An 18,947-nucleotide genomic window follows, 5' to 3' on the forward strand; every position below is an offset into this window, starting at 1 on the left:
AAACATCATAAAAAAAAAGCTTTACGGGTTAAGACTCAAGTTACTTAAACAAGTAACTTCATCAATAAAGCTATCCAGACGAGACATCAAGTTACTTAAACAAGTAATATCATCAATAAAGTTCTCTAAACAAAACATTGAATTAAAGTGATTATAAATGAGCTACATTATTGTTGTTTTACTATGAATTTTAAATACAAAACTAAAAGGTAATGTATTTGAAAGATTCTGGTTTTCACAATCATGAGTTAAAGTTTTATCTAATATTATTAAATTATATGTTTAGTCCTTGTATAATATATATATATATATATATATATATATATATATATATATATTTATTTATTTATTTATTTATTTTGATTATGATTTTTTTTTCATTTTACATGTTTCTAAAATTTAATTTTATGTATTTGTTTTCTTTCTAAAACTTGGTTTGTATTAAGAGATGACAAAAAAAAAGTAAAAATTAAATATTTTAAATTAAAAGAGAATAAGGGGAAAGTTTATACTTAATATAATTTAATAGAATAACTTTAACTATATGTTAATATATTTAAAATTAATTTAATATAAAAACATATTTTTGAAAATTAAAATTGTTATAATTTTATAAAATATAAAAAAGTTATATTTTAAATAAAAATAAATTATTTTATATAATATTAAAATTTAAATTATTAATAATATTAGTCTTATCGTTTTATAATAATATTTAAAAGGATAATAGTTATATTTTTAAACATTATATTATATTTATATACACTATCGATTATGTTTGGTGTAAACCTTCATTAAGATTTTATTTTTATAAAATATTTTGAAAAGATAAAAAGAATATTTAAATTGTGTTTAACTTTAACTCTTAAGTGATATGAAAGTACTAAGAAGAAAAATATTATATATTACTTTTCGTTTCATTTCTTAAAATGTAATTAATATTTTTTTAGTTGTTCTTTTTGTTTTTCACGTTTTTTCTTTACATTTTCTTACGCACTAAATTCACGATTTTGGATCATTGAAACAAACAAGAGTTTGCTGAAATTTGGTAATGTAAGTTTTGAGGGAAATGGGTTCTTGACCTCACAACAACTATCCAATTTTGAAGAGGATGCTTTACTGGATAATTCAGGTGACTTTGCAGTTCTTTAATCCCTGTTAATGTTTGAAAAACACCACCACCACTTACTTTTCTCTTCAATCTTTCACAAACACTTTTTAATCATAAAGTACGAAATTTACCCACATTTTAGGCCATGCCCTACAATCGTACGAAATTTAGTTAAGTTTTCTTGATAATTTCATCACTTTACCTCAAAGCATGATCAATCCTTCAATTTTTTTAATTATTTATTATAGTTGTGGAAATTTTGCATTTCCGACTATGTTTAAGAATTATAGTTGTGTAAATTCATTCAATTCATCAGTTACAAAATTATAAAATTGAATCAGACCCTATTATCAATACCAAACAAATTAAAACTAATCCAATATTGTTTTCACAATTCAATCTTTCTTAAATTTACCATTTTAAAATGTTTTCAAAACTTATATTTTTAAATTTATTCTACAAAATGCAGTTTTGAAAACTTTTTAAAAAAAATACAAATTTAATTTTCCTTATTTGGTGAAGTGATGTCTATTCGTATAATAATATCTAATAAAAGGTTTGAATTCCTATCAAATAAATTAGATTTGATCAGACTTTTAATTAAAAATTAAAAGGATCAAAATAGATTAATAAATATTTTCATCCACCCTATTAAATGAAACGTGAAACTGGGAAAGATAAATGAATGCAAAAAACATGGGAAGTCCACGAACATTGAGGCATTGGATTTACACAACCGAATATTGGGGAATTGAAATAAATGATTTATAAATCGGGAATTGGAGTGGTATACAAAATGATAAATGAGGTAGAAGAACTAACAAAGAAAATTTCTGTAATCCGTATAAGGAACACGGAAATGGTGCGCTAAAAGAGGTGTTGGTCATGTCAGCCTGTTGGTCAACCCTTCCCCACTAGTTATATAATACATTTGACGGTCAACTCTTCCAATGGATAATGTCTCCTTATAAAGCCTCTCCCTTCCCAGATTTATGGTAGGAACTGTTTCATATAAGGAAACATACAAACCAGACCAAAAGTTGTGGACAACTATTGTAACAATGTCTCCTCCTCCTTCTGTAACTCATCAAGCCGTCTCCTGGCAAAAGCTGTGATAAAGATGGTTGTCGCTACAGTTATGCAGAAGCCGGCAACATTGAGAATAATTTGTGGGGCAGACAGAGAATGTTTTTCATGTGAAGCATCAGCCAATGTACGAATCAAAATTCCACTGCAGAATAATAGCCAAGTAAACAATGAGTTTCAGAGCATCCAAGATACCTTGAAATGAAGTTTCAATTTTCATAACCAACCAACTTATTTTGAAATGGGTAAATTTGAACCAACAGTGTTTCTACTGACCAAGTAAAGATACATTCTCAAAGCAGAAAACAACATAATGGTGAAAGCCTTTTATCCATAAGAACACAAGTTTATTTAGCGTAAGTAACAGTTAGGAAGGGAGAAGGCCCTAGTACAAGGTCAGAGCAATCTAAAAGCCTCAACCAGAGGCTTACAGTTACATATAACTTGTAGATGAAAAACCATAGGTAAATATCAAACCCTAATTCCTAGACCTTTTCTCAACTTTGTCTAATCCTGTCCTGACAGAGCTTAGGTATTTTGGCCAGTGACCATCAAACAATCTTTGTTGCACTAACATTTGTTTTCCTTACCATACCAAATCAACTTGATGACAAAACAAAAAAAATCCCATTGACATTCAATAACAACTCTGCATGCTGAATTGATGGCATTGAAGTTAAGGTTGCCCGTTTTCGATCAAGAGCGACACAAACTATGATAGTATAGGTGACAAAACAGCAATGAACAGCCAAGTATAATTCATAACTTTAAGTTTTGGTTTGTGGAACAGGTTGGTTTTCGGAGATCCCCTAGCTATGCACGATGCAATCAGGCATTTATGTGGAAATTAGTTCAATAAATACGCAACCATGATAATTTAGCAGACAATAGGCCAGTATATTGATGCATTTAAGAAGCCACATACATAGGTCATGCATGTAAACAGATCAATATCTTACTTCTATATAAGTCATAGAACGGTTTGTGATATAAAACTTGTGTGATTAATTGCATTCCTAATTAAGATCTAACAAGGGAAACGAATTAATTAAATACTACACTTCTCCCATAAAAATAAAAATCTACATCATAGATAAATTAATAATTGTCTAATCACATGGCCAAATTCAAGGAATGTCAAAACGTGAGGACACAATATGAGTTTGCTTTTTTATTAAAAAAATGACTGGTACAAAATCTGATGGCCATAAAAGAATCCCCAAGTTTGGTTGGAAGCATACGTAGAGAAGTTAAACTACAAAATACAACCAGAAATTTAAAAAACACAGGCAAGAGCGATTACCCCTCACAAAAAAGGGAAACTCTAAAGGCATATCTCAGTCTCATCAATATTGAAGATTCATCCGTTCACCAAATCAGTCTTAGAACTATTCCATAATGAATGAATACTCATGAAAGAAACATATCGCAACAAGGGGAAACAGAAAACAAGGTAATGCAAGATGAAAGGTTTGCAGGACTCTTGATCGTGTCAGTTATTGAAAATTCAAACTATACATCAGAGCCAAGCAATTTATACCAGATGGACTATGTGTTTTGCAGAAACAACCATATTGTTCTAAACATAATCAAGCAAGAGCCAGAGTTATTCAAAAGTGAGAAAAAAGTGTTCACCTTACGCTTCAGTACTTTAGGTACACATGGCAAATTTCAAATGCAAACATTAGATATTCAGGAAGTAATCAACCAAAGCACGCATATAACGAAGCAAAACACATACAATTTCTTAGTATAGCTTAAAAATGTGATGAGGGAAACAGAAAGAAACCCTACGTGTAGATTGCAACAAATATTTCCGGCACCATTCCTACCAAGGATCCAACTATATAAGGCCCATACTTAACATTTGTTGCCACAGCACAATAGTTGAAGATTAAGTATGGGAATGGGGAAATTCTGATTAAGGCAACAGCCCGGAACTGATGACACCAGTTCCCTCCACCAGCAGACCTTAGAATAGAAGCCTTCTTTGGATACTTCTCCAACCATCCCTGCATAGATATACAAAACATTGAATCCACATTAGTAAAGGTGAGGAAAAACCTGCAAACAAACCAACTCTTATTCAAGACAAAGCAAGTACCTCAATTTTATGGTGGAAGGTTTTGCCAATGATAAAAGGGAGTGATACACCAATAGCTGCTGCAGATATAATTAGCAAGAACCCAAAGCCATAACCAAAAGTCATTCCAGCCACCCACATGGAAGGTGTAGACGGCAAGAGTAGGGTTGGGAATATTGCCACGGAGGCAAACACCAAAACAGTTAATATTGGAGTACTGAAAGTCTCTGTCTCCCAATTTAATATCGGAATAACCCCCTGCCAAGAACAAATTAAATCATCCATTAGAATCACATAATTTTAATCTATGTTTCATGTTAGAGACAACATAAAAAATGCAAAACACAATTATTCTACACTATGCAGCAAAAAGGGTGGAATTCAGCTATTCCATTATCAAAATCAAAACTTTACAAGGGAACACCAATCCTCAAATCCAATAGCAGCGAGTGGGGGAAAAAAGAACAAACCTTGTCCATGCAATAGGGTCCAATCCAGACCAGAGCAACGACAGCCAAAAACCCCAGGCATAAAAACAACAATACCAATTTAACCCAATACAACACGGTGGCTCTTATCGTCGGCACAGAAGGCTCCACTGCCGCACCCAGTGGAGAAACGTCGTCGGGATCGGCCCTCAATTTCACATAGTCCCCATTACCATCATCGGGTCGGATTGTGTAGGTAACATCCAACACCACCTCCTCTCTCCGACCACCATCATTATCGTAATACGTCATCGGAAAATGAAAAAGAAAAACTAATTTATCTGGCACTCAAAAAAGGATTTCTTGTTTTTGGTTTATGAATGATTGATCACAGTCGATGACAGTATTTCACAGCCCAATAGGATCAGCACCCACGACGAGAGAATCGATTAGGGCACGAGGAAGACGATGATGACGAGAGGAGGGTCACGAGAAACTCGTCGATTCAGGAAATGGGGCTTTAATTTAGAGAATTAAAACGTGAAATTGGCAGCAACAGCCTTTCTCGGTTTTGGTTTTCTTCCCAGGTGATCTAAAAGCTGATGACACACAGTAACAAAATCACTTGCTCGAAACGGCGCCGTTTCACTCTTGAAGGCCACGAGGATTTCGAGTGACGGGTGTTGCAACTTGCAACTCGCAACGGCATGGATTGCTTTCAAAAGTGGAGGCGTGGCGTTTGGTTTGGTTGGTCCTGTCTTCGCCGTTACTGCTACGTGGACCTCATCCATTGGCATTTTATGATTACAATTAATTTACGATTAATTTTACTTTTTTCTATTAGTAAATTAAAATAAAGCTGCTAATAAGTCACGCTTAAGTATCTCCGTGCTAGCTCCTCCAAGTTATGTTGTTTGTTACTTTTTTTGCTTTCTTTTTTTTTTCTGAAAGCGTGGCTTCGTCAGCATAGTGCGATTTTTTGTTTGAGTGAGGAAAGAGAAAGATACAGTGACACTAAGAACCGACATCTGGATATTGTTTGGATGTTAACCAATGAGAATCTGACACGTGGTGAGAGTGGCACCGACTGGAGGCGTGGGTGGCACCAGCAACTACCTCGCAGCTTCTTGGGCGGTAGGAATCAAACACAGTTTATAAGCTTTTCCTCTCAACTATTCATTCTTCAATCATTTTATATATAACCAAAAGAATTATTTGAGTTCTCAACTGATCAATCACATTCAAGAGATTTTGGAATAGAGAACGATATGAATTTTACTACATACACGAATCTAACATTCGTATGTCAAAGAAACTATTAAATTCTTGATTTTTCCATGACAAGTCCTCATTGTTAGCAAATCAAATTATTCAATTTGTGTATATTCGTTTCTTTTCTTCGCAACTTACATCAACAATAACAGAAATTCCAAAATCAGTCCATGGTCTACCCACCTATTACGAATAAAACATATACTTTGAAATTTTGTTCTATTAAAAATCAGTACCTTATATTTTTAAGAGTTTTTGATAAAAAAACGTGATTTGGCTTCGTCTTTTCTTGAATTTTTAAAAAGAAAATAACTTCAAAATTGGGTCAAACATTTTCTAAGTGTAATATTAACAGTTATAATATGTTTCTCTAATTTTAGTGAAAAAAAGTTTCTTCTAATTGTAATTTAATGATATTAGTAAAATATATCAAATATCTGTCTTACTAACCAAACAAAAAACAATCTTTCAATTTATCTAACCAATTAACAGTGAGAGTTTCTTTAAGATGAAGGTGACAACTGCAAAAAGTTCCTTAATAGCATTACTCTATTTTCAATGGTTAAAAAACTGTTGGCACATATTAAAAGCTATCAAAGGGAAATAAAAATTTGTATATAAACATTGTACTAGTGGCGTGATACATTTTAAGTATTAAAAAAAAATATAATTACGATTCATAAATTATTCAATTGCTATGGTTGAATTAATTTATTTGATAATTCCTAAATTTATTTCCAAACAGAGGGTCTGTTTTAATAGTAAATGATATATAATAAGCAATTTAAAACTAAATTTGGATTTGCTTTTTCTTTTAGACAAAAGTTGAAGCTCTTTACTAGAATCGGGATACAAGTTAACCAATTTGTAAATGGGTTATCTTAAATGCTTCATTTACCTTCTCAAACTTAAATTGAGTGTTGTTAGACCACTGTAATCCATATTAAGAAGCTACTAATGAATACTTTATGATAAAAAACTATACCTTCTTACCAAATGAATAACCAATATTTTTTTATTTTACACTCAAAGGGTATGAGAATGATTGGTACTTGGCAACAAAGAACCACTTAAAATAAAAGCAACAAAATTGTTACTGGTTAGCACAATGTAAATTTTATCATGTTAATGTTAAAAAGTAACAACTAGTTGAATCAGTAAATGCTTTTTTTCCTAATAAATAATTAGATATATGAGTTCTTTATAAAGTAATTTAACTTTTTTATACCTAATAAATTATTGGAATTTTTTTTAATCTATAAAGCAATTTAGATACGTTTTACAGATAAAAAAGAAAAATAAATAATTGTTCCAGATGATTTTTTTAAAATTATTCGAGTAAAAAAAATCAATAATTTATTGAAAATAAAACAAAGTAAACTTTAATTTTAAAATAATTATTGTTAATTGTGACAATTGCAATCATTGAAACTTTACCATTTAAACAGTGATTTAACTTTAAAACAAAACACTTATTAATAAGTTGAAAAGAATATAAACATTATTATATTCTGTAGAAGAAAATAAATTAAAACGAAGGTCAACATAAAGTTGTATATTCTATATTCAAATTTGTATCACCATTGATTAAGAAAAGTAGTATCGTCGTAATATAATTAAAATTAATTAAATCTTTATCGCCATACAAAAGGTGTCTTAGACAAGAGAGAATAGTTTGAGTTAGGTAAGTGTTAATAATTGACGGCACAACACAACAGTGACCAAACACTTTTGTGACAGATTGTATCATCAATACCTTCAATCAATGAACATAAACTATATGATGATATTGTATATTATATGATTTTTAATAAAGTACAGATAATGTATTAAAGTTGGAACAACCTTTGTGAAACAAATTAATGATTAAGCAAAGTATGGTCTAAGATTAGGGTTGGAACCCTGTTGGATCTGAGCAGTATCACTTGGTTGAAGGCTTGAAGGAATGAAATTCCCTCTTTGGTATGAAGCTTGTTTTGTTCACCAATAACAATGGACAAATACAAATACTCCATCTTACGTCTTAACATTACCGTTTCCTTAACGCAAAGGCCTATATCAATTTTATACACAACGACGCAACTTTATTAATTACTCATTGCTTCTTACTTCTTAGTTTTTGATACAAAATTAATAAATTTTTCACAAAATCATTATTACATGATGTTGAAACTAGAAAGATTAAATGCTCTGCAGTTAAATTTTCTTAATGTAGACCTATGCTTGTTTAGAGGGACTTAGCCGGAATAAGACCAATAATCCAATATATCAATATCAAAATGTATGTCATTTTTTTTAAAATTTGCTGTTGGAATCCTATTATAGGTCACATATTTTTGTCATGTTCTTCACTGAATTATTTTTTAGGATAATAATAATAATCAAACATTTACAAATATTTTGTTTCTAACAATTTAGATTGCAAACGGGTCTTGAGCTTTGTACTTAAAATTAGGAAAATATTAAAATCTTAATAAGAAAAATAAAAATGATATAAGAAATTGATGTAATGCGGCATGCCCACGAAGAAGATAATTTTGGGAAATTTTTGAGATACATAAACCATCATTATACAATGATTGTTTTAAAATATTGTTTACATACATACCGTGTGTTCGAACGGCCACACAAACGTCACGATATCAATATGGTTCGAACGACCCTTTAGAACAGGAATGCGCTAGAGCAACTGAGTGTAACAAAATCAGAAGATAAGACTGACCAGTCGTAGGCGGAACGGCCGGTCTCAGTCAATAATCAGGTTCCCACACAAAGATTAAGGTAATTAGTGATTATAGATATTGAGTTGAGATTGAGTCATGATTAAGATTTTGCAGGTTCCCACACAAAGATTAAGGTAATTAGCGATTAGAGATATTGAGCTGAGATTGAGTCATGATTAAGATTTTGCTAATCTTAAGTCCATGTCGAAAACTAGAAATATAGGTCAAAGGTAAGAGATAAGTGTTCGCATTTACTGCACATTTATTAATGTTACATTGAGTTTCCGTACAAACAACCAACTGACTTAAGCATCAGAGAACCTTTGACAGGTACACCTCCGGACGGTAGAGTGAAGACGAATACGAGGAACACATATCGGACGACTTCCTAAAAGAAATTGTGTAGGTGTTGAGAGTTGTTTGACTTTTGGAGTGGGTTGGGTTAAATAGAATATTCATTATTAAGTGAAAATTTATAATTTAACTTCTTTTTATTATTAAGTGATAATTAATGACAGGTATAGTGTAATTTAACTTTTTTTTAAATATAGGAATTTAAACATGTAATTCGACTTTAACCGCGCTTAAATTCAATGTTAAAAAGGAAGTGTTTTTTCTTTATAGTGGTTTAGTACCAAATTTAATTTTCAATTCCTGATTAATTATGATAAAAGATTTAGAAACACAATATTCAATTTTTATGTAAATAATGATTTTTAATTGATTTTTTAATTGATTCAATTTGTAAATAATGATTTTTTTTAATTGATTTAGAAGTGTTTTTTTATGTAAATAATGATTATTTTAATTGATTTCCTAATAAATAGACAAAAATACAATTTATTTTCACATTTCATAAATTTATATTGTAACTTCAATCTTAAATATACATATAAACCTAAAGGAAAAGATCGAACTTTAAAGTAATCAAAATTAAGGAAAGAAAGTTAAAAGGGTACATAGTAAAATAATTCATTCTATTTATTGTGATTTATTTTGAAGTGTGTAATAGAAGTAATCTGTGTTACAAATGTATTTTTACTCTCTAATGTGCCTACTACGTTCTATCATAATTATATTGTAACAACTACTTAATATTTTTGAAAAATAAAATAACTTCTATAACATCTCATTTCTCATCCATGTTTCTCAACCATTTCCAAGTGTGACACAATTATTCTTTAATAAATGATGTCTTTATAATCGTTTTTCTGATTATCTTCATTAACAAGGGCTGTTTTATCAATTTCTTAATTATTACACATATTTAATATCAGAGTACACAGGCGTGCAAACGTATAAGAACTCTCTCAGATCTTGCACCCTCCACAACTTTACTTATGAACACTTTACAGTTTCGAGTAAACTTCATTTTTTTAATCTCCAATTTCATTGCTTTTAATTAATCTGTTTCAAGTTCTAAGATTGAAATTCTTTTATTCACAAATAATTTTATTATACTATAATGCTATTCTATGATATCTGAATTTTTTTATACAATTTTTTTATGCCTGTGTGGATTACATGGGGATTTAATGTTTGAAATTTAATGGTTTCTAACTTGAGCAACACACCCTGCATCCCTCTCTTTTTGGAATGTGTTATTGTTTAAGGTTACATCAAAATCAAATAACAAGATATTTAAAATGTTTAGGATTGGTTTTGTTCAAAGTTGATGTTGATAAAAAGTTTATTCATTTGTTCTTCTCTTAACTATGTTATATCGCTTAGCAAACATTAGATGTTTGTCATAATGCTTATAATTTCTGTTTTCGTGTTTTTCTTTCTCCCTCTTTATATAGTTTTTTTTAATAGCCAATTTAGTCCTCCATTTAATCGACAAATCTCAATTTAATTTCTCGTTATGAAAGTGTTTGAAATAAGTCCTCACTTTTAAAATTGGGGTGATGATCTCGCATAAATCGTGTAAATCAGCCCTAATCTCGCATAAATCAGCCCTAAATCAATTTTTCCCCAATTAAAAATACTCAATTTCTTAATAAAATCCTATCTTATCTAATTAACAAACATGCAAAGCACGCACAGAAGTATATTTTGACACAACCACTAACATATGCCAAATCATCACCTCATTACTGTTTGGTTATATTTAACGGAATGGACTAATTTGACTCAAAATTTTAAAACTGAGGGACTAAATTGAGATTTGTCAACGAAACTGAGGACTAAATTAGCTATTAAACCTTTTTTTATTGTAAAAGTTAGAGTGTTTTTTCACATACATAATAATATCATTTTTTTTTCTTTTTACCTTTTGAGTGTTTTTTCCCATCTTTCTTCTTCGTTGGATTCTTTTCTTTGTTTTAGATATCTTGTTCACATGTTACCTTTATATCTATATCATGAAAGTTAATAATCATGCTATGGTACGAGAGCTTTTCAAGAAAAGTTTTGTTGTGTAACTCTGGTTCCTTGACTCACTTTTTTTTGTTCTTTCTTTTATCTTCTTTGTTTTTTTTTCTTGTTACTATGACGAATGAAATTTTAGTACAAGGTTTTCTATATTTTGTTGGTATTGATAATTAGAGGTATGTACTCTGAGAAATGATTTTTGTATTTTTTAGAGAAATCTGAATATAACTTTGTTTTTGTTGTTTTGTATTATCTTTGTAAAACTATGTTTTCTACTTTGTTAATAGTTGGATTGAGTTGAAATTTTTATACACACTTTGTAACACATAGCTCTTTTTTAAGCATTAAAACTGTTAGTTAGAGATCTTTGGCTTGAGATATTTGTTTCGTAGGTTTAAGAAAAATGTTGTCGGAACTTAAATGATGAACTTTTGTTATAAAAATTGTAGTAGAGTAAACTATGCAAATTCTTATGTGATATTATGAATTGTTGTAACTTATAAGGTGAAAGTAATACTTTGATGGGAAGTAATGATAGATAGTGTATTGAGATGAGATTTAATGTAAGGGCTATCCTTGCTCGGTTAGTTTTAGACACATGTAGAGTATGACTTTCCGTAGTGATAATCGATGGAGGTTTTTATATTGCGGATTTAGAAATTTATTTTATCATATAGTCTGATTATGAATGTGAGTTTTAATTCTCAAACCTATAGAAATAACTCGAAAGGTAGGAGATAGATATGACATGTAATACATTGACTTTCTAAAAAACAAAAAAAAAAATCTAGATATTTATATTATGCATGAGTTATGAGTATTGAGTTGCAAGGATTGTATTATATATATATATATATATATATATATATATATATATATATATATATATATATATATATATATATATACACAGAGAGAGGATATCAATGTTGGAATTGTATACGATATTTAGTAACTTATTTTGTATATTTTGTGGTTATGGTGATCATATATGTATGTATATATATGTATGATTACACATGTATTATTGAGTAACGCGATGTCAAAATTTGTTAATAAAAAAGACACAAATATACATTTATATATTATATATAGTATTCACCCGTTCTTCCTAATGTTTTTTTTAGTTTTAAAAAAATGTTTACAAATTTTAGAGAACTATAACTATATAATTTTACTATTTTATACTAATATTTATTATTTACATAATAACTAAATTAATAGTTTTAATATGTTAATTTATAATCGTACAATTAGTCTTTCCTCTTTCTTTCTTTTTTTCCTTTCTTTCATGCTGCATTCTTGCTTTCTTTTGTTTCTTGTGCCTCGTTTTTCTATCTGAGGAGGTGAAAACTAAACATTCGTGAGTTTAAATAAGATGATTCTAGACATTATACGGTAGTGATTTCCAGTCTCACTCATAACCCTTATTTTTCTCCATTCATATTCCAATATCCCTGGCAACCTAGAGTGGGAGGAAATAAGATGTTAAATATTTGGAATTTGAGGTTTTAATAGAAAAAAAAACAAAAGGTACAATAGCTTATAGTTGCAAAGACCAACCTTTGATGTTTTCAAAAGATTAAATTATTTTTCTTTCATTTATAAATTTTCAAAAACTATTTAATCTATTAAAACTTGAAAACACACTCATCTTTCAACAAGACGCAAAATAAAGGGTGTGGAATAATTTTATAACCAATTAAACAGCGGATTCTATGAGAATTTTTAACTCAAGGGGTACTTGTAGCACTACAAAAATAATAATTTATAGGAGGAGTTTATTACTAGGGGATTTTGAAACCTCTGAAACACTCGGCGGTTTTATTTTAAAACTTTTGGAAATTTTCGCGGTTTCGTTAAAACCACAAATAAACTATTTTTTTATTCAAAAACTTTTTAAGTGAAAACATATTTTCATTTTTCCTCTTTACACCGTGCTAATATTTTTTCATTTTCCCTCTTTACACAGCACTGTAAACCTCTAACCCTTCATCTTCTTTCTTTTATGACCCTCTAACCAACAGAGAAGCCAGCCATCACACATCTCCTCCTGGAATCACTGCCGGTGAGCATGGTGTCCGGCGACGGAACTGGTGCGGCCAACTCTACTCCTCTCTCCTTCTTCGCTCGTGAAAAGTCAGGGCCTTTCTTCATCTCCATCCACGATCGGTCTTGTCTTCATTCTCCAAAAATTCTTATTCTTGTTTAGTTTAGTAATATTTTTAAAAATAACAGTGACGGTCTTGCTACAGAGTGGGGAAGCAATGAAAGCTGCAAGCAAAGCAAAGAGTGAATCTGAACATGTAGGGAGAACGAGCTAGGGTTTGGTTTCACGTTTCTTCTTCCTCTTTTTGTAGGAGCACTCGCTCGCGCATAATAATAGAGACGATTCACACTTTCACATCGGTGAAGCAGCCTTGGAAGAAATAGATTGTTGCTTCTTGAGATCGGTTGTGCTAGATTCCGCACGCGAGGTGATAAAACTGTGTGCGTTGGATCTTGGTTAGGGTTGAGCAAGATATTGTTGTTATTCATCAACTACGTTTGTTTGATAATCGTTTCATCCAATGGCGGTTTACAAATGCAAGAGCTTGTGCTGTGAATCACACCATTTTCCTTCAAGTTTGGGTAATGATTATACTTTCGAAAAAGGATAAGCTATTATTCCTTCAGATTTGGGCCTAACCAAAATCCGCTACTGATATGAAATCATATGACATGTAAGATCGTTGTTAGTGGTTTTATATTTCATTTCTAATGAGATTAACAATTGTTTTTTGAATTGTTTTGTGTTTAGGGAAATTTCATATGTGCTTTGAATACTCAAGCCAAACTGCAATATTCAATGGTACTAACGACGATAGAAATTGAGAGAGAGAAGCTTGAGATGAAACTGGATGGTATACTGCAATCTCAAGTGAGTTTATAGTGTATGTGTATCTCATTTAGTTATGATTGAATTGGCATTATGCCATTGTTGTTGTTTTAGAGATTTAATTCTCTCATCGTTGGTGTGTGATATGTGTTGGTAAATGAAGCTATTGAAAACATGGAGAAGTATGAAAAGGCAATATGTAGCTGCAATCACCTTATTGCAAGAATGTTTGTATTATGTTGCATGCAGAGTTCATCTTTTGGAAGGTGCTCAAGTGAGTCCAGTTAAAGACATTCAAGTCTTACCTTAGTATAAAAAAATTTGCATTTATAGAATTTGTATTATGTTGTTGTTTATAGGTGGATTTGAAATTAGCATCAGTTTCTCAGAAGCGTGCATTGAAGCTAACAAATTCCATGAACTCTTACATGTATTTCATGTGTCTCCTTTAATAGAGATAAGGCGTTTCTATGGGGTGGAGCACGGTGGGGGATATGATGCTTGGAGAAAAACTTCAGCTTTAGCTACCCCTTTTGATTTTGATAAAGCACAATCCACAAAGCCAAAAGGTCATTGTGTGGCTGTGCGAGTGACTAGTGAGGACCCCGATGATGGCTTTAAGCCTACGAGTGGCAAAGTGCATGTTAACTACCAAGTCCAACATCAATATCATCTGTTGCTTCATTCATCTTGTAACATGTACTGAGTTCAAGTATTTGTGCAGGAGCTTAGCTTTAAAAGTAAGCCATTAATTGTATTTCTAATGTTTACAATTTATATAATAATATTTTGGTTTATATTTAATGTTTACATTTAATTTTGGTTTTATATTATTTAATTTTAGTTTTATATTATTTAATTTTGGTTTATTAATGATAATCAACTCATTTGAATAATAAAAAAATTTAAATTATTTACATTTCCGACGGTTTTGGAAAACCCTCAAAAGTACCGGCGGTTTTGCTTAACCTCGGTTATTTCCGGCGGTTTTAGTAAAACCCCCACTACTACCAGCGGTTTTTCAAAACCCCCACTACTACCGACGGTTTTTCAAAACCCCTGCTAATTGCGGCGATTTTTAGAAAAACCGCCGGTAATTACTTAGCGACGCAGGTTTTTCCAACGGTTTTTCTAACCGCGGGTAACATATTTTCCGGGGGTTAAAACCGCCGGAAACGGAAAAAATAACCCCCGGTAAAAATCTAATTTTTTGTAGTGTAGGAATGTTGTGCTGTTTGTTTTTGTTAATAAATAGTCTTTTTTAAACAGGTATTATTACAAATAATAAAATATTATTTCTACATAATAGCAATTAATAATATTATTTTTATAAAATTTGATTAAGAAATGAGTTGATAACTCTGTCAAAATGGGTCACAACTGCGAATAACCCGGTCCACCACGGGTTCAGGTCGGGTCAAATTTCAACTCGGGAAAGTTGCTCCCTCCACCACCCCTAATGCTCCTTCCACCTCCCCAATTTTTCTTTTATTCCAAAATTACTCTTTTTTATATTTACTATTTACCTTTTTAACTTGATGTTAAAACCCTAATCTCTTTCTTACTTCTCATTTTCACTTTACTCAGCACCAATACTCTCACATCCCCCCTCCCTTTCTTTCTCTCTTTCTCTTTTTCTCTCTTCCTCTCTTTCTCTGCCCCCTCCCACCCCATCCCACCCCACACACTTTCTCTTTCTTTCTTTCTCTCACTTTCTCTCTTTCACTGCACCCCCACTCTCTCCCTTTTTTTCTTTCTCTCCCTTTCGTTATTTCTCTGTAGGCCCACCTCCACTCTCTCTTTCTCTCATTCTCGTTGAAGGGGTTGAAATGTGCGTAAGGGATGAAAGCATATATAAGAATGCATTAATTGAATTGTTGAGGATTTAAACACTAACGAGGTCAATTGTATTGTACATACACAATGTGTTTGTAGTAATTGAATTTGTGAATTACTAGGTGTGTGTTCCTTGTGTGGGGGCCATGGATGTTAGATAAAGAGAAAACCTTGGTTTACGTTGTAGTGGAATGAGTAAATAGGATGAATATTAATGGTGGGGAAAGTTGAACGGATCTAGACATTTGTTGACGGATGTGGGGTGTGTGGGGTGTATTGGAATGTTGGTGAAAATTAATCCCAGTAATTAAATATTACTGAAGGGCAAATGAGGAATGGGAGAGGTGGAGGAAGTAGTCCGTGGTGGTGTAAGGAGCAGCTATCTCAACTCGGCTCATTTAAGTCCAGCTCATGCGGGTTGAACCCGTGGTGGGCCAGGTTGGCCCACCAACCCACCTACCTAATTTTATTTTATTAAAATTTAATTTTAATTTTATAAAAAAATATTTATTATTATTTTTTGCTTGAAAAAATTATTTAAGTTCCTTATTTTCAAAATTAATTAAACACTCATGTTAGGAGTGAAATTTGTTTAGATTTGAATTATAGAAAGTTTATAATTTTTTTATTTAAAAAAAATTATAATTAAGTGAGTCAGTGAACCAATCCGTTTATCCACCAACCCATGGTGGGTCGGGCCGGGTTCAAACTTTTCTGATTCACAAATAAATGAACTGGGTTGAGTTGGCTCACTAAGTGACCAACCTGTGGTGGGCATGGCTAGGTGACCCGTTTTGACAGCTCTAGATAACTCCAATAATTTATTATTGATTATTTAAAATTTATATGTTGAAGAATCATCGCCACTCAAATCCGTAAAATTTTTAAGAAACTATAAAACATAAATATGATAGAAATAAAAGAATTTGATAAATATTCCACGAGTATATGTTTATAAGTTTTTTTAATCTTTGAATAAACACTAAAAAGTATTTATTTCATGAGTATCTATTTATAAGTTTCTTTTAACCTTGACTAAAGACCAAAAGATAATTAAAATAAGTATAAGATGTATTAATTATTATCAGTTATAATGAATAGTGTATATATATATATATATATATATATAAGTCTGTTTTTCAGTTAGTACATTTTAGCAATGTGTACTGGGTTGTTTTAGTAGACACAAATGTTTTAAGGTTAAGGGTATTTTAATAATTTTGATTCTCAAAACAAAAAAAAGAAAAAGAAACCTCCCAAAGCCTTATCACCTCTCTCGTTTCTTTCAACCTTGCCTTTGTAAAGAGTTGAGTCATTGAAATATTCACCTTCAGGCAAAGGTTAATTCAACATCTCTTCAATTTCACCATTTTTACTAACCTCTCTAATTTCATCATCTGCTTGTGCAAAAAAAAAACCATCCAGGTCAATTACCAATTCTTTCGGATGTCATTATGCTTGTGAAAGTTAAATAAAATTATATACAACAAAAATTATAAATTAAAACTCATTATAAAATCATTTTTTGTAAGAAATTGTTTAACAACGAGTGTTTCTGATTTTTTTCAGGCCAATTAACAATTCATTTGATGTCATTATGATTGTGAAAATTAGATAAAATTAGATAAGACAAAAATTATAAAATGAAAATTATAAAATATTTTTTGTAAGAAATTGTTTAACCACGAGTATTTCTGATTTTTTCCAAGTTAATTACCAATTCTTTTATGCTTGATGAAATTGGATAAAATTAGATAAGACAAAAATTATAAAATGAAAACTCATTATAAAATCATTTTTATTTTTTGTAAGATTGTTTAATCGTCAGTGTTTCTGATTTTTTCCAGTTGGGGCTAACAAAGAAAATGTTGGAGTGAGAGGGATGAAAGAGAAAGAGTTGAGAGGAATGAGAAAGGTGAATAAAATGCATGGATAAACAATTTGTTAAATTTATTCGGTTGAAAATACATTTCTAAATATCTCGGCGAAGTATATTAATTCGTTTTTTTCTAGATGAAATTTTGTTTAATGGTTAATTACTCTATTATTTTAACTACCTCACAAATTAGAATGCATAAGTGAGAATACAATTTCTTTTGTGAATAAAAAAAGAATAGAAATTTTTATGTCATTCACACACATAATAATGTTATTGATTTTAATGCATTTTTGAAAAAAAAAATACTTTAAAGGTATTTTTTTTATTAATTAATAATGTAAAAAAAATTAGAACAAAAATATAATAATAATAAAAATTAAAATACCTTGTGAGATATGCAAAGAAAAGAATGCCAACACTGGATAAATGGAATTTTTTAAAGATTCTAAGTTGTTTCTTCTTTTAACTTTATTTTGGTGCATTTACTTTTAGAAAATTATTAGTAATTTTCAAACTAACCTTAATTGGACCTAGTAACTAGGATGACAACGGGTCGGGTCGGGCACGGATAGTGCCTACCCGTAATCCGACTCGACCAAAAGAAATAAACCCGCTACCCAACCTACTACCCACACAGATACCCGCTTAAAAAATACCTGCGGATATTTTATAATCTGCCAATATCCGTGGATACCCGCGGATACCCGCAAATATCCATGGACACCCGCGGATACCTACAAATATTTAAAAAAATATATTTATATAAAATATTATAATAAAACATAAATAAAATTACAAAAAATATATAAAATATAATATATTAAATTAAATATAAATTAAATTTTAATTTTAATTATATTTAACCTTATAAAATATAAATTAATGTTAATTTTAATTAAATTTAACTTAATAAAATATAAATTAAATTTTTATTTTTATTTTTTGCGGGTAGCGAATATCAGTGAGTACGGATAGTATAATACCCGTACCCGACCGGTTTATAAACGGGTATTAAAAAACTCGCTACCCGCAACCCACAGATAGTAAATATCTATGGATACCAACAATCCGTCGTGAATTTTATCTACGGATATCCGCAAACGCAGATTTTTTTGTCATCGCTACTAGTAACTCGTCCCTCTCTCTCTCACACACAACCTTTTGAACACGAATATGAATTAAAGAAGGTTTATCTCTAATCTTGCTAATACTACAGTTCTCTCTCTAAATAAAGTTAGTTAAATTGTTTAATTTTAATTAATAATATCAATAATTATT

At 30.6% G+C, this 18,947-nt stretch overlaps 1 protein-coding gene and 1 long non-coding RNA gene across 3 annotated transcripts; one reads left to right on the forward strand and one right to left on the reverse strand.

Annotated features, from left to right (window-relative positions):
- Window positions 1-1,852: 1,852 nt before the first annotated feature.
- LOC124821144 (uncharacterized) lies at window positions 1,853-5,472 on the reverse strand. The gene is made up of 4 exons (XM_047292986.2): window positions 4,751-5,472; window positions 4,302-4,538; window positions 3,992-4,209; window positions 1,853-2,342 (listed from the first exon to the last, which is right to left on the reverse strand). Exons 1-4 carry the CDS (start codon window positions 5,018-5,020, stop codon window positions 2,162-2,164), a joined length of 906 nt encoding a protein of 301 aa, XP_047148942.2. The 5' UTR covers window positions 5,021-5,472; the 3' UTR covers window positions 1,853-2,161.
- A 7,555-nt stretch (window positions 5,473-13,027) lies between these two features.
- On the forward strand, window positions 13,028-14,206 carry LOC148206883 (uncharacterized). Of its 2 annotated transcripts, XR_015786547.1 has the most exons (4): window positions 13,028-13,248; window positions 13,332-13,707; window positions 13,877-13,996; window positions 14,118-14,206. It is a non-coding gene; the product is annotated as an uncharacterized LOC148206883 (long non-coding RNA). The 2 variants fall into 2 exon arrangements; XR_015786545.1 differs by having other exon boundaries at window positions 13,038-13,707.
- The last annotated feature ends 4,741 nt before the right edge of the window (window positions 14,207-18,947 follow it).

This window comes from Vigna umbellata, chromosome 1, assembly GCF_029865625.1.
Source record: "Vigna umbellata cultivar VRB3 chromosome 1, Vumbellata_1.0, whole genome shotgun sequence".
Lineage (NCBI taxonomy): Eukaryota > Viridiplantae > Streptophyta > Magnoliopsida > Fabales > Fabaceae > Vigna > Vigna umbellata.